The sequence below is a fragment of the Hemicordylus capensis genome, chromosome 5, assembly GCF_027244095.1.
Source record: "Hemicordylus capensis ecotype Gifberg chromosome 5, rHemCap1.1.pri, whole genome shotgun sequence".
Classification (NCBI taxonomy): Eukaryota; Metazoa; Chordata; class Lepidosauria; order Squamata; family Cordylidae; genus Hemicordylus; species Hemicordylus capensis.
In genome coordinates, this window is record NC_069661.1 from 102,908,528 (window position 1) to 102,923,993 (window position 15,466).

The 15,466-nt window shown below is 40.6% G+C and overlaps 1 protein-coding gene across 17 annotated transcripts in view; it reads left to right on the forward strand.

Annotated features, from left to right (window-relative positions):
* Window positions 1–15,466, forward strand: part of APBB2 (amyloid beta precursor protein binding family B member 2) — a 251,129-nt gene that overhangs the window by 186,011 nt on the left and 49,652 nt on the right. For all 17 annotated transcript variants that reach the window (XM_053253571.1, XM_053253573.1, XM_053253575.1 and 14 more), the window contains 2 exons: window positions 7,018–7,164; window positions 9,842–9,969. In XM_053253571.1, the coding sequence (XP_053109546.1) occupies window positions 7,018–7,164; window positions 9,842–9,969 (275 nt within the window). The remainder of the gene's footprint in view (window positions 1–7,017; window positions 7,165–9,841; window positions 9,970–15,466) is intronic.

The window sequence follows — 15,466 nt, forward strand, 5'->3', positions numbered from 1 at the left end:
CAGTTATCTGTAGAATGGGGTAGGAAGAGAGAAAGTATGTATATGGCTTCACAGAGTGAAGGTTGACTTTGTCTTAAATTTTTAGGGCTCAGAACCACAATTACAATTAATGCTTGACAACCTGACTGCATTACTCAATGGAAGTTCCATTGAAATTAATAGGACAAGTTAGTCATTTCAGTAGGACTTCTGCTAAATAATTTAGTCAGGATGCCTGCTGATTCACCCAGGCTATAGAAGTTCTACTTGTCCAAACCCACTAATTTCTCTTGAAAGGGAAAATGGGCTATTTCTTATCTTACACAACCTGACACTTGCTACTCAGTAAATTTGGAGTTACTATATACTAGGATAAGATCTAGTCTTCTCAAATGGTTCCTGGTTTGTACCAATTCAGACTGCAGGTGGATAAATCACAGTTAAACTCAGCCCCATTTTCCTGATGTGCTAAATTTCTGTGTGTGGAGGCAGGGGGTGGGGGAATGGGACAGGACTGGACTCAACTTGCAGTTCTCAGTTGCAGTCTGAAGTGGTATCGACCAGGCAGGGGTTTACAGTGTGGTCTGCTGTTTATACAGACTGTTGTTTATACAGGTAGAGGTTTACAGTGTGGTCTGTTGTTTATACAGACTAGACCTTATTTACTTTCAAGCTGTCCAGGCATCTTCATTCTGAGACTCTGCTTTCATGCCAAAAGCAATCCAGGCTAGTAAAAACGAAACTGGTAGAACTGTGTACTGTGTAACTTACCCACATAGATAAATAAAAGCTGCTCAAAAGTCCAAGAACTAGGCAAACTATAGCTGAACTGTAATGCATGAACGATTGTGATGGTGAAGCTTCTGGGCCTGATTGTCCGAGCTGGCCTTCTATCATATGAGCCGTATTCTAATGAACCTCCTATATATATGCTCAGTGCAGGGAGTGGGGAGCAGAGCAGTGCCTGTTGGTCCTGTCTCTGCATCAGAGCACATCCTGCCCCTGCCCCTTGTTATCCATGTGTTCAGTGGAACATCAGAGCAGGGCTATGTGCGTACAGCTGTAGACACATAAGCTCTCCAAACTAGCAGGGGCCCCAGTTGCATAGAACTTCTGATAAAGCGTAGAACTATGGATGCACATAGGCTGTCTTTGCCAACATTCCACTCATTGTGTGGATGCATCCCACTTCACACATTGAGTATATGCATGCGGGGTTGTAGAGCAGAGCTAGAAAGGTGCGACAGCCAACTATGTCATTGGCTGCAACTAAACAACTATGGGCTAAATTACTCTTATACCAAGGGTAGCTTCAGAAGGGCAGCAAGGGGGCAAGTGCCCCCTCAGACGAGCAGTTTGCCCTTCCACCATCCCTGCCCCATTTCTCTTTCAAAAATCTAATATATGGGACCCATAAATGCTCTTTGCCCCTTCTGTGCCATCCCTCAATATATTTTATGGTGCCACCACTTCAAAAGTCTTGCTTTTCCATTGGCTGAGCTGCTCAGATCCAGGAGAAACAAAAGTGTTTAGGAAAGAAAGAATAATACATATTTATATACTTTTTTTCAACAAAAGTTTCCAAAGCGGTTTACATGGAGAAATAATAAATAAGTAAAAATGACTCCTTGTCCCAAAGGGCTCACAATCTAAAAAAGAAACATAAGATAGACACCAGGAACGGCCACTGGAGGGATGCTGTGTTGGGTACCCCCAGCACAGTTGCTCTCCCCCTGCCAAATAAAGAGAATCACCACTTTAAAAGGTGCCTCTTTGCCCAGTTAGCAGGAACAGCTGCAATAGGAATGCAAAGATTAAGAACTGCATATTAATTTGAAACAACCAGCCAGGTCTTTGACTGCAGGCGTCTATTTTAAATTAAAAGTGAGACATTTAAAAGTAACAAAACTAAAATACTCACTTCCCGCTGTATTGTACATTCCCTTGGCTTGCTAACCATCTGTCGCTCTGTGAATTGTCAAGGTTCCTTTCCTTTCATTGTTTCAATGACATATTTACAAATTGTACAAGATGTACAACACAGACATCTAGAACCAGAACTCTGCTTAAAATTAAACAAGATTCCAAGAAAACCTCTTGAAAGGTTTGCTGATATATGCTAGATGCTGGCAGTGGCAGCAATGCATCTTGTTAGTCACAGGGTGGCAGCAGTAGTAAAGAATAAAGAATACGCTGTGTTTTAAAGGCCCACAAAGACCATACAAAATGAATCAATATGTATTATTTCAGGTTGGTCTGAAAATAAAATAACTCCACCCCACCCTCAGTATATAAATATATATATTCTGCCAGTAGAAATGAAAAAGCAAAGTATTATAACTCTGTAAATAAGAGAAATCTTATAAATGCTGCTGCTAATGATGCTGCTCAGTTTTCTGTCTCTGTTCTTGAAGTCTCGATGGAGGATAGTCTCAGGGTTTTCTCTGGGAGCCTGTCTCCTCCTAGTTCTTGCTCATGAGAGGAGAGGAGAGGTCTCATGCTAGTTCTGGAAGCTGGAAGGAAGCACAGACTGATTGCATCAGCACTGTTGTCTCCATTGTATGATAAAGTATAACCATATCAGTTCTTTCTTTTGTGGTGCTCATCCCCTCACCCCACTATCATTTTAGAAATCTAAGTGCCATGTGACTTCTCTTTTCCAAATAATTGCTTGCCATTGCACTTGATAACATTAACTATCCCCTGTTAACTAGGGAAGCCCTCAATGGTACTACCAGGCAAGTTCTGTACATGAAAAACGAATCCCTCCCCCAAATCCCCTGAGATGATGCCATTAATGGCACTGGTCGGCAGCTGTGGCTGGAACTCCAGCATCTGGCTGAACAAACAAGCTTTCTACATTATCCCTAAGAGCTTGTGTGTGAGAGAGAATCTGCTCTTTGCTCCCCAAATATTTATTACTATTGCACCACTGGGGCAGTTTTCTATCGTAGTAAGAATATCTGAGAACTGCAATTTACATTAATATGGCCCCTCTGCCCTTGTTTTTCTCATGGCAAGGAACCAGAAAAATAGAAAAGATTGTAAACAATAATGTGTATACTCTCATTTAAGGGTTCTGAAAAGACTATTTTAATCTAGTTAAATGATACCTGGTGGAAGTGGCTTTTTTCCTGCTTCTTTTTCCTCCTTATTTGAAGGCGGGAGAACTTGGAGAGGGAGTATAATTTTGTAAGATGGATGAAAAGGGAAAGCTTTATTGGAAAGCCAGATGGAGAAAGTAATAAGGGCAAGAAGATGGGAGTGAGTTGAAAGGGACTGGCTTTCTGAGATATTTGATTTCTCTAGAAAATTCTTTAAACAGCCATGGCAGTATGTATGTAATTTTATGGAGTGCTATGATTTACATTTGAAAAATCAGTATATCATAGCTTATATATTGAACCGTAGTAACTAACGATATGTTCTAGCATTTCTCAACAACCTTGTGTTGGTTACATTTGCAAAAAGGACCATATGTCTTCAATAAATATAGCTCTCACATGCTGTGACAACTGTGTTAGCTAAGCATCTTTCTGTTTTTATCATTTATAATTAGCTTTCATTTATTGTAGAGATTTGTTTGATGTCCCAGGAGGTTGGTTCCCTTGAACACAATTCTGTCACTTCATTAGACGTTTGCATTTTTTGTTGTCTGTATCTCTGGAAAATATTTTAAAATGTGGTTTTCTAATATGAACATTAAGCAAGTAAATATGGATATGAGATCTGTCCCAAATTAGTGTTTCCATCTAATGTGGGTGATGTAAGTACAGTAATGTCAGGCTGGCTGTCCTGACATTACTTGCCCAGCCCTCATTTTCCTCCTTCGCAAAAAAGAGAGACAGAGAGAGAGAGAGAGAGAGAGAGAGAGAGATCATTTGCTGCTACTTAGTTTTTCTTCTGTCAGGGCCCCCAATAACTGTTTTCCTCATACATCTGTATTTGTCTCCCTATTTACTCTTGCCTATATGAGAAGAACTACGCAATTCATTTTTTGCATCTAAGGAAGCCTTGGAGATGCCTTTCCCTAAGAGCAGCCTCCACCACTACATGCCACATGGCAACTCTCTTTTGAAATTAAGGAAGTTTCAAAAGCAGTTTGTGATGTGTTGTGGGGGATATACTAAAAGGAAAGGGGAAAGTAATCTATTCACTAGGTAAGCTATAGGTTCTAGCCTATGACTGTTGTGGCAATATAGGTAAAGGTAGCATTTATTGCATGCTTGAATTTTACAGAACTAGTTTGCTTGTGAGGCTGCAAATCCCTGGTCTCAGAGTGGTCATTGCCACCATGGTTGGGCCACTGGTGAATTCAGCACATAGTGACTGCCGCCATGAGAAGAATGTCCTGCCATGCAATAAGGCAAATTTTGCCATATTCCAAAGCTGATTAAAAGTGTGCAACTGTAGAGCTTAGGTCAAATTTGCTTCCCTTCATGACCACCTGCTACAAATGACCGGTGCTCCATGTAATTATAGTTAGTGCTTCAACGCAAAGGAAGTTAGTCACACTTTAGTCTTCTTGAAATCAATGGGACTTAAGTTATGAAGAATGTACACCCTATTATTTTCAACAGGGGCAAAGCTGCCAATATGTTTCTGGACAAAATACAAAGTGCTAGTTATAACTTGGCCCTGGGTATCTAAGAGAGCGTCTTCTTCATTAGGAGCCCCATCAGCCATTGAGGTCATCTGAGGAGGTCCGTCTCCAGTTACCGCCAACTCATATGGTAGCTACACAGAGATGGGCCTTCTCGGTTGCTGCCCCAAGATTGTGGAATGCACTCCCCGCTGAGATACGGTCGTCCCTATCTCTGGCAATTTTTTAAAAAACACCTGAAAACCCATCTTTTCGCCCAGGCTTTCTCAGCTTCCTAAAATTTTGGGGTTTTAATCTCTGGTTTATTTTTAAATTGGTAAATTGTTTTTAAGGTTTTTTGTATATGTTTTACACTGTTTTTATGCTATTGTTAACCGCCCAGAGACTAAAGTTTGGGGCAGTGTACAAATTTGATAAATAAATAAATAAAATAAAAGCTGTAACAGAGCAGACGGCTTCATAGAACCCATAGTGCTGCTTTGTGTTGGGGAGCTGCAAAGCCTCTGGAGGAGCTGCTGGGGTTCCCAGTGCAGCCGATGGTGCCTCCCTTGGTAGCTGGCCTGGCTGTGCGCCTCTTCCTTGCATCGGCTGGGCTCCCTATGAACACAGACCCACTCTCTGTTCACTACATCCTTGATTTTCAGCAGGACTTGAGCACAGCTAACTGTATCCATGTCAAGGCCACTGCATTTTGAAGCAGCTGCCACAGCATACATGGCCATCTGAATCTACTTCGCATTGTAATAAAAGAAAAAAGGGACCGGATGTGAGAACCCAGTTGAGATGAAAGTTTCTCTCAGGCATATAGCTTTACCAAAGCCCTCGTGTAAAATGTAGTTGGGGTATGATTTCATAGAACTAGAAAATAATCTGAAAGCTATGAACAAATAGCAGGAAGATCTGCACTAAGAAATGAAATTTAAATTGGGTTTTATTTAAATTGTTTTTTTAAAAAAACGTAAAGAAGATATCATCATGAATATTAATTATAACTTCTAATTATATCCTGTGAACATGTTAGCTAATTATATCCCGTGAACATATGGGGATGAGAGATAACTGACCTGATTGGTCTTATTCTGCAGGTGGTGTACATGTAGTGCGCGCACGCACACACACAGTCAAGCCCCCCCCCCAAAAAAAACTGCAGTGACAAAGATAGTCAGTAAATGAATAGAGGATTTGCATATTCATGCAGTCCTGAGGAAACCTTTTCCACATGTGCCCTTTATTGTAGAAGGGAAATAATTATCATGGCTGCAGGCCATAAGAGAGACTGTTTGGGAATATTTTAGTAAAGTTCCTGTACCTGTGGGTAAGAAAGGCATGCATATGAAATGCAAACCGTGTAACAACGAAATGCAAGACTTGGTTGCCCAAATGAAACAGCATTATGAGAAATATGTGCCTCTTTTAGTGTGTACCTACCTTCTAAAAATGAAACCTACATCTGTTTCTGAATATATGTTAGGTTTATATTAGACAACAAGAATGTACTTTTATAGAAACTGATGATTAAATAGAATCTTTCTGACTAGTAATTTAAATTATGTTTTAAATAATTAAAATTGAGGACTTCTGTGAAGTGATTTAAATCATGATTAAATCAAATCAACCCTGGGAAATGATAAATTCAGCCTTTTTCAGGTAAACTTATTCTCACATGATTACATGATATTGTCCAGTCACTGCAATATGATTGAATAGTGAACTTTGCGTGGTGAACAATTTTACTTGAGTGTGTGGGAAGAGGTGCTGTTTATAACCCCAGAGCAAATTAATTTAAAACTAATAATTTTTTCTTGCCTGGCAAATATTATTTTGGCATATGAAAGTGTATCAACAGAATGTTTGTTCTGCAAAATCAATGTGATAGAAACATTTCCTGTTGACCATCTGCATTAAGAAGTCATGTGAGAATGTGTAGACTATTTTGTCTGCATTGCCTGCTATTTTGTATATAGTGATAATTTGTATTTATGCTTGGTGTATCTGTTTTTCAAACTTTTTGTACCTGTTAAGTTACGAATGAAGCTGTTAAAAAACGGGGAGAGAAGAAAAATCATATTAGAGTCTAAATGCAGTGATTATCAAATTCTGGTGCACATTTTTATGTTTTATTTTATTTATTTTTACATTTATATTCCGCTCTTCCTCCAAGGAGCCCAGAGCAGTGTACATAGTTATGTTTCTCCTCACAACAATCCTGTGAAGTAGGTTAGGCTGAGAGAGAAGTGACTGGCCCAGAGTCACCCAGCAAGTATCAGGGCTGAATGGGTTATTTGAACTCAGGTTTCCTCGGTCCTAGTCCAGCACTCTAACCATGTTATTGTGTTATCTAGTGTACAGCAAAAGCAGAATGTAAAGCTTGTAAAAGTATTGATTAAATAATTAAGATCTAAAATGTAACACTTGTGTTTCTCATTACTTTACAGTGCTTTGCTGTTCGTTCTTTGGGATGGGTAGAAATGGCAGAGGAAGATTTGGCTCCCGGAAAAAGCAGTGTTGCTGTAAACAATTGCATCCGGCAGCTCTCCTACTGTAAAAATGATATAAGAGACACAGTTGGCATCTGGGGAGAGGTAAGAAATGTGGCAAATCTTTTTGTCTCTTTTGAAGTAAGTAAAGTAAAGTGTGCCATCAAATCAATTTATACTCCTGGCGCCCACAGAGCCCTGTGGTTTTCTTTGGTAGAATACAGGAGGGGTTTACCATTGCCTCCTCCCACGCAGTATGAGATGATGCCTTTCAGCATCTTCCTATATCACTGCTGCCCGATATAGTGCCAGCAGGGATTTGAACCGGCCACTTGGTTTTTCCTGCTCATGCAAAAACAGCCACTGCCAGAGTGAAAAAGGAAGTAAAACAATCAGTGGGGAAATGTCCTTGATTTCTCTAGTGAGTGGCTACAAGGAGCTCCTCCAGCTGTGGCTGCCTGTAGTGACTCTCAGAACCAGAGGCTACTAAGTGTTCCAAGGTGACCTCATTAATTGTGGTCCTCAGTTAGGAGGGTATTGTATTGGCTGAACATAAGAAGAACCTTATAAGAACAAAAGCACTGCCCTGTTGGATCAGACCAAGGATCCACCTAGGCCAACATCTGTTTTCCAACCATGACCCTCAAACAGGGTATGGATAGTAGCAACCTCCTGTGATGTTTGTCCCAAGCATCTGGTATTCCGAGACAGACCTCCTCTGGACTTGGAAGGTCGACTTAAATATCATAACAAATAACCATTTATATCCAGCAATGAATTTGTCTAACCAGTTTTAAAACCATCTCATCTAACAGCCATCATCACATTTTATGATAGAGAAGTCCATAAATTATTGATTAATATTTATTCGTGTTAGTAAAGTAAAATATACTTTATTTGAAGTATATTTAAGGTATACTTTAAATGTACTTTGAGCTTTAAAAGCTCAAAGCAGTGTACAAAAATGCACATTCTAACATTAAAGAACTGAGAGAAAGATTTCTCTCACTCTTACCTTCTTCATATGATTCATAATTTTATAAACTTCTGTTGTATTCCCCCTTATCATTTCCCGCCTTACACTGAAGAGCCCCAAACACTTTAACTCTTCCTCACAGAGAATCTGCTCTAATCCCTTGATAAACCTGATCACATTGTGGTCTTCATTATGGGGTGATGGGAGCTTGACATATCACATCTGGCTTTTGTCCCTAACAGGTGGCTTACCAGATTCTCGCTCTTTCTACTAATTCAGCTAGAACAAAATAAGTGCTAGGTCAGTATATAAAAAGAGGTGACGACGTTATGGTTATGGAGAATGTTAAGCAAAACTGCAGATGATTAATATCAAGAGGGAGCCTATCATGGCACTAAGTCCCCTTGCCTGAAGGAGAATGCCAGTTCTTGGAAGCAAAAACATAGAACTTTTCCTAATCTTAAATAATCTATACTTTTCATTTAGTTCTTTGCTTGCCAATTGTTCTATATCATTTCCCCAGTGTAATGAAAGGGATTCCTCTTCCTATAGAGAGACAAGGATGGTATTCCCTGCTTTCTGCTTTTAAAGGGGATTGGTGAGGCTCCGTTGCATGTAATAATTTGGTGTAGGATAACTTTGTTTGCCAGATTGTGTGACATAGAGGAAAGGGCACACCAGCTCTAAACAAACTAGTAACTATTTTTTAAAAGGTCACTAAAGTGGGAGTGGGAGGGTATCAGTTGTTAACCAGTGTTGCCACAGACTCAACTTAGGGTCCCCCAGCTGTTTTTGGACCACAACTCCCATAATCCCCTGCCACAGTGGCTAATAGCCAGGGATTATGGGAGTTGTAGGCCAACATCTTCAGGAGGGCCAAAGTTGAGCAGCTGTGACCTACAGAAATGACAGGAAACAGCTGGCCGGTTCTTTCTTGGAAAAAGAAAACTAGAAAGACTTATTGTATTTATTTATTTATTTGGGAAGTGAGAGGTGTTTTCTAAGCATCTTATTAAGTTGGTGAGGACAAACTACAGGGCATCATGCATTTTGAATTAAAATTTTGAAGACATTGTTACGAATGATAGCATCCTTTTCATTCTAAAACTTACCCTAGATGAAATGCAAACCAAAGAACTTGTTTCTTGAATTACTGTTTGTGTATGGCCTTTACGTTTGCTATGAGCAGAGCTTTATATAATCAAAAAATAAATTACTTTGCTAAAGGCTAATCAACTTTAGTTCGCTTTTTTTATTTTCATGTTTAAATGCCTGTTTTGTTCTCTTAACCCTTGTTGAAACAAATTATTTTCAGATGCTCCCAGAACAAACAAATTACTTGGTATTGGACAGAAAAGGCAGCAGTCCTTAGGGAAGAACTACTTGTTACCTTAGCAAACATATATTCCAAACCTGTATTTGCCAAATCAATACAAGAGCAGGGGAACAGTTGTAGATTAAAAAAATAGAAAGTGGGAGGATATTTAACCCTGCTCTGTCCATCAGTTCTGCTCTTTAAGTGTCCACTACTTGCCCTACCCCACCCCTGCAGCCATTTTTCACTTAGCTAAGCTTGTTTCTGATTTTGGAGCTCAGTTGGCCAAAAAAATAATAAACTTCCTAAAAGTAAATGAAAACTATGGGGGTTGTGGGTCGATTTATAGAAGAGAATCACTGGGCAAGGGAAGAGCTAAATGTCTTGTAAACCTCCCCCTGCAAATACTCTTCCTTCTCCCAAAATTAACATTATGAGGGACAAATATGTGTTTGGATGAGTAACAGGTTATGGTGTGTGTTTTAAATTAGGGGAAAGACATGTATCTTATCCTGGAGAATGACATGCTAAATTTGGTTGACCCCATGGATCGCAGCATTCTTCATTCTCAGCCCATCGTAAGCATCCGAGTCTGGGGAGTAGGCCGTGACAATGGCCGGTGAGTTTGAAAATGCATTTACTTTTCCTTTATGTTGTTCAGATATGCTTGTGTAGAATGCATATTTTATGGACATAGGGGGCATCCTTGCAGTCAACGGAATATGTGCTTTTTATCCCTGAAATTATTGGGCAATATATCTCTATCCATTTTTCTGTCAATAAAATTAGTTTAAAAGAATGTTCTCAATCTTCTGTATCAAAATTACATTCAGGTAGGATTTTTCAGAAGCTTTTGATTCATCATCTGAAATTATGTATGCAGTGTTCAGGATTTTCCCTTGCAAAGAACTCTTGGAAGGAGACACTTTGCATTGGAAGAGGGAAGGGAACGCTTAACTTTCCCCCACCCGCCACTTTTCTTCTCTACTCCAACCCCAGCTGTTTTTTCCCCTGTGGTGTTTCAGACTGTGTTTGTGAGGTAAACATGGATTTGCAAGAGTAAAAGTGGTTTGGGGTAGGGTGGTATTTCAGGAGGATAGGCAGGAATGGATAAAGCTCCCTTCATTCTTCTTTCCTTTTCTCATTCAAATCATCACCTTCAAGCTTTGGAAAAAGGACTGAGGAAAGGGCCTTGGCTGCAATGCTATGAGTAGCTTCCATCTGAGTGTCTCTAAGCCATAACCAAGGGCCAGTTCACACAACATGTGTCTCCTATATAAAGCAACTTTGGGTCTCCTTGGTTGTGTACACATATCTATAACGTGTGGGGAAATTAGCAAGGCCAACCCAACCAGATACGCAGACTAAGTAGCAGCCAGAGACCACCATTCTAGGGTTTTCTCCCTGCAAATTGCTTAGCAGACTGGCTTTCATCAGTGAATCCAATATCTCTTGTGTTTCACTGGTCAATCCCTGAGACATCTATGGTTTTATAGTCTAGATTAGTTAACATGTATTAGCTAATCCCTAAGGCAGGTTTAGGTGGCTGCTAAAACTAACTTGCCTCAAATTGAACACAAGTGAAAAAACCTTGAGCCAGCCCTGAAATTTTAATGCGGACCAAGCTTTCTAAAAGTAAAATTAGCAGTTATTTCCATGAACACAGCAGTGCTTAGCACTTGCGATAATAGGAATCTGAACACACGAGACTGGTCCATCTACCAACACTGTCTATTCTATCTGAAACCAGTTTTAGTAGTATATACTGTGTAATGTTTGATGAAACTAAATCATATTTACAGTATCTGACAAGATTTCACTGATCATTCATAGTAGGATTTGGCTTATACTGAATCAAAATATTGGCACATCCGACCAAATGCTGGCTGACATGTTGCACAAGGCAGCACCAGCTTTTCCAACTCGCCAGGGCTGTCTCACATAGGAAGGCCAGTCCCGGTGGAGTTGCACAAAAGTGCAGTTCCACAACTACTTAAAACAGTATGTGGCCACTGTGGAAGTAGGGCTGCAGAAGTGTCCACACCCTGCTTTTAGTAGTTGCACAGCTGCACTTTTGCACAGAACTGCCGGGGCTGGCTTTCATGTGCACAGCAGCCCCAGCAGGCCAGAAACGCTGGCATTGCTTTGTGCAACATGTCAGCCACTGACTATGCTGACAAGAGCCCACGCAGGAGCCTTTCCCAGCCCTACTACCTGTAATCATTTTAACTGGAGACACAAAGAATGTGCTCTGTCGCTGAGCTATGGTTCGTCCCCTGAAAATGGGGATATTGTGCTCATCCCTACTTCACATATACTATCACAGTAATATTTATACCAGCCCTCAGAGTTAGGTGTTATTATCTCCATATTGCAGATAAGAGACTGAAGCTCAGAGAAGAGTAACTTGCTTAAGGCCAATAGTGAGTTGCTGCAGAAGGGAGATTTGAACCAGGTATTGACTGGTTTACCATTCAGACCCTTAAGCAGTACCTTTGGGCCGTGAGCATGACTGAAGAAAGGCAACCGCAGCACACGTGTACTGCAATGCCGATTTCTGAGCTAGCCCATAGTTCAGGGCTGCACAGCTTTGGCCCTCCAGTTGTTGTTGGACTACAGCTCCCATCATCCTCAGGACTGATGGGAGTTGTAGTCCAACAGCTGCTGGGGAGCCCAAGTTGCGCAGCCCTGCCATGGCTACACTACACACTGGAGATCTGTCCAGATAGAGATCAGTCTACAAAGTTACAATGTATGACCCTTGCATTTAAAGCCAGTGCATTTCAGTTGTGATAAATCTAAAATGTACTTCAGGGTGGTAGGTATTGCCTCATAGTGCGCTCATTTCTTTATCACACAGGGCATGCTGGCTGGCCAAAATATAATCCAAACCATCTCTCTATTACAATATGGTGTCAGGACTGCCTGGATAGTTGCTCCTCACAGGAGGGGCCTTGATGGAGTTGCCATCCTCCCTCACAGATGACAGGGGTAGCTCTGGCTGCCCCTCCCACTCGTGCCTTTCCTAGACATATCTGGCTTGATGTTTATAAATTTGTTCTCCAAAAATATATATAATTGACTGTCGCTTATAAAAATGTCTCCCACTAGGTTTTCTGTATTTCGGTTCTCAGAACAAATTATTGTCTCTTCTACATGTTCTCTTCTATAATACAGATAGATGTTTTCCTTGTGAAATATTTAGGCTAAAGGTGAAACCCCTCTAAAAAATTGTGGTAGTTTGATCAAATTCTTTGGCTTTCATTTGAAATTCCTCAGATGTTTTGCCTGAAGACGAACCTCCAAATAGGCCAAAGATTATCATTGATTTCCTAAGGAGAAACTCTTGAATTGACCTACAAGCATAGGCTTAAGGCATAACTGATTGTTCAGTCTTAGTAGACATTCTGGTCTGAAACTAAAACAACTGCAGGCTTATTGGGTCCAGCAAATAGAGGAGTGAGACAGATGGAAACTTATGATGTATTATTGCTTCCTTGATGTGTTTGCATGAGGGAGTGGGGTTGGAACTGAACAGAATTCCAGAGTGCTTAACATGCATGCATATGGTGGTTACAGGATGGGGCACAGAGAGATTAGGAGGGTGAATGTAGAATTAATCAGTATCTTTTATATGTAACTGTACCTGCAACTGAGTCTTACAAGATATACACCTGGAGATGCAGGGATGAAATTACATGTTTATCAAAATAATTGGGGAACCAGATTTCCCACTGAATGGATGCAACATGATGGGACCAAAGGGTTAATTTTCAGTAGATAAGCAGGGGGTGGGAAGAAATGCTTTACGCTTCCCCCGTCTGCTGGTTCTCCAACAAGACATAGCTTTCAAAAATTCCAAATGGTGCTTGCTAGCTAGGGCAAGTATTCTCTTCTGTTCATTGTCAGATAGACAATAATTATGATGACTAATGCAGTAACTCCTACCTCTTGAATATTAAGTTATTTGAAAGTCATTGCGATCTTGCAGTCCTTGGGATTTCTTTCTCAGACTTTTTTTCTTGTAGTAATTTATTTGGTTGGATTTCTCTTTAGAAGATGAAAAGCCTTTTAATGGTACCTGACCAGATGATTTTCTAAGCCATGTGCTAATGAAAGATTGATGAAAAACAGAGATCTGCTGATGAAAGTTTAATCTAAGTATGTGTCTGCTAGTGTACCTCAGGCAGAAAAGCCTTCTGGGAGATTTATAAGTCTCTCAACACACACTATGCTGTTATCTTGAACTCAAGCAATAACTTTTTCTTAATACAGTAGCATGCTAAGAAAACGTTTAATGATTTACTCACCTGTTTTGCTGTCTTAAACTATGTCATTATTTTACCCTGATTTCTTTTAATCATGCCATAAAGGCAATATATTGCTGAAGCTGTCCAACTTTAAGAAAAGCTTAGCTGCCTGTGTCCTGGGGGAGATAAATAGGAAACAAAAGCATTGCAAGTATGTGTTTGACCAGCCCTACTGCAACTACAGTTAGTTAATTTGCATTTAGCTTTAATCTTGCATTATGTCATACATGGCAGGGAAAAGGTGCTTTTAAAGGGCTAATAAAAACAGTTTTCCTGGTTCTCTTTGAAAATTGCTGCTGTCTTCAATGATGGTTTTAGGACATAGAAAGTATTGAAAGGCAGCTGCATGCTGCCAATGTAACACAGGCTGCCTGAAAACTAAGGTTCATCAGACTGGTTCCCTGGTCAAACATGTGATCCCTCCTCTCTTTTCTGGTAGAAAGTTCTCCTTCCCTTCTCTTGTGTCGGTTTTTACCACATTTAAGTACTACTGAAGTGTACCAAGTTTAACACTATTCAGGTCCCTCTTAACCAGCATGGTGTAGTGGTTAGAGTGCTGGACTATGACCGAGGAAACCTGAGTTCAAATCCCCATTCAGCCATGAAACTAGCTGGGTGACTCTGGGCCAGTCACTTCTCTCTCAACCTAACCTACTTCACAGGGTTGTTGTGAAAGAGAAACTCAAGTATGTAGTACACCGCTCTGGGCTTCTTGGAGGAAGAGCGGGATATAAATGTAAAATAATAATGATGATGATAAAATTCAGCCATCCCAGGTCCTTGGGAAGGATTCGATGTCTGGATAAAACAAACCAGTCAATAACACCTGTAAACAAGAAATAATAATTAATAATTAACCATTGTCCGTAAATCTACTTCAAAACCTGGTTTTAAATATGGATTATGATTGGAGCTGTGGTTAGCAACAGTGCAGGTGTAACACTAAATTATGGTTCAGATCAACAAAGGGAAGGAGTGGGGAGGGGCTTTTACTACCAGAATATTAAGGGAAAGGTGAGAAAGAAGCAGAATCTTAAAGAGGAACTTTAAGAGGTTCCTTAGATGTTGATTGGATGTGACTGCAGGGTTAATCAGCTGCCTGTCCTTGTGAATTCAATTGTACTAGCTGAACCAGCACAGAACATCTGTGCCCTTAGTTCTCCCTGTCTCTCCACCCATCTTCATTTTGTCTTCACCCCCAGTCCTTTCTCCCCCCACTTCAGCCCCAGTCCATTCTCCCCCTACCAGTCCGCTTTCTCTCACTGCCCTCCGGCGGTGCTTTCTGCTTTCCTTCACTGCCCGCCTGCCGGCGCTTTCCCTCACCGCCGGCTTTGCTGCTGCTTTCCCTCCTGGACATGGTCCACTCATCCCCGCTGCTATCCAGCAGCTGCTCACGAACTCTCACGAGAGCTGCCATGCATGAGATTAGCGATGGGTATGTCTAAAGAGGAATATAGAGAGAGATTGTGCCTGTTCTACTTGCAAATTTAAGAAGAGTCTACCTTAATGTGCATTTTCCTTTTCTTAGAATAATCCATCATCTGAGCTCTTAACATTACAGATATGAAAATGCTGTATGAAAATAAAATATAATTCCTTTTGCTGCTGAATTTTCTATTTTTGTTAATTAGACGAGATCTAGCTCTATCACCCTTCCTTTTTCTGCTCCTGTGTGTTTGTGTTCTCTCTCTCTCTCTCTCTCCCTCTCTCTCCCCCACCCTCTCCCCTACAGACAAAATGAAGAGTGGATATCAATGAGGAAATGTGGGAGAGCTTTCCTGTCTTAACTTTTAAAAAATGCATTCA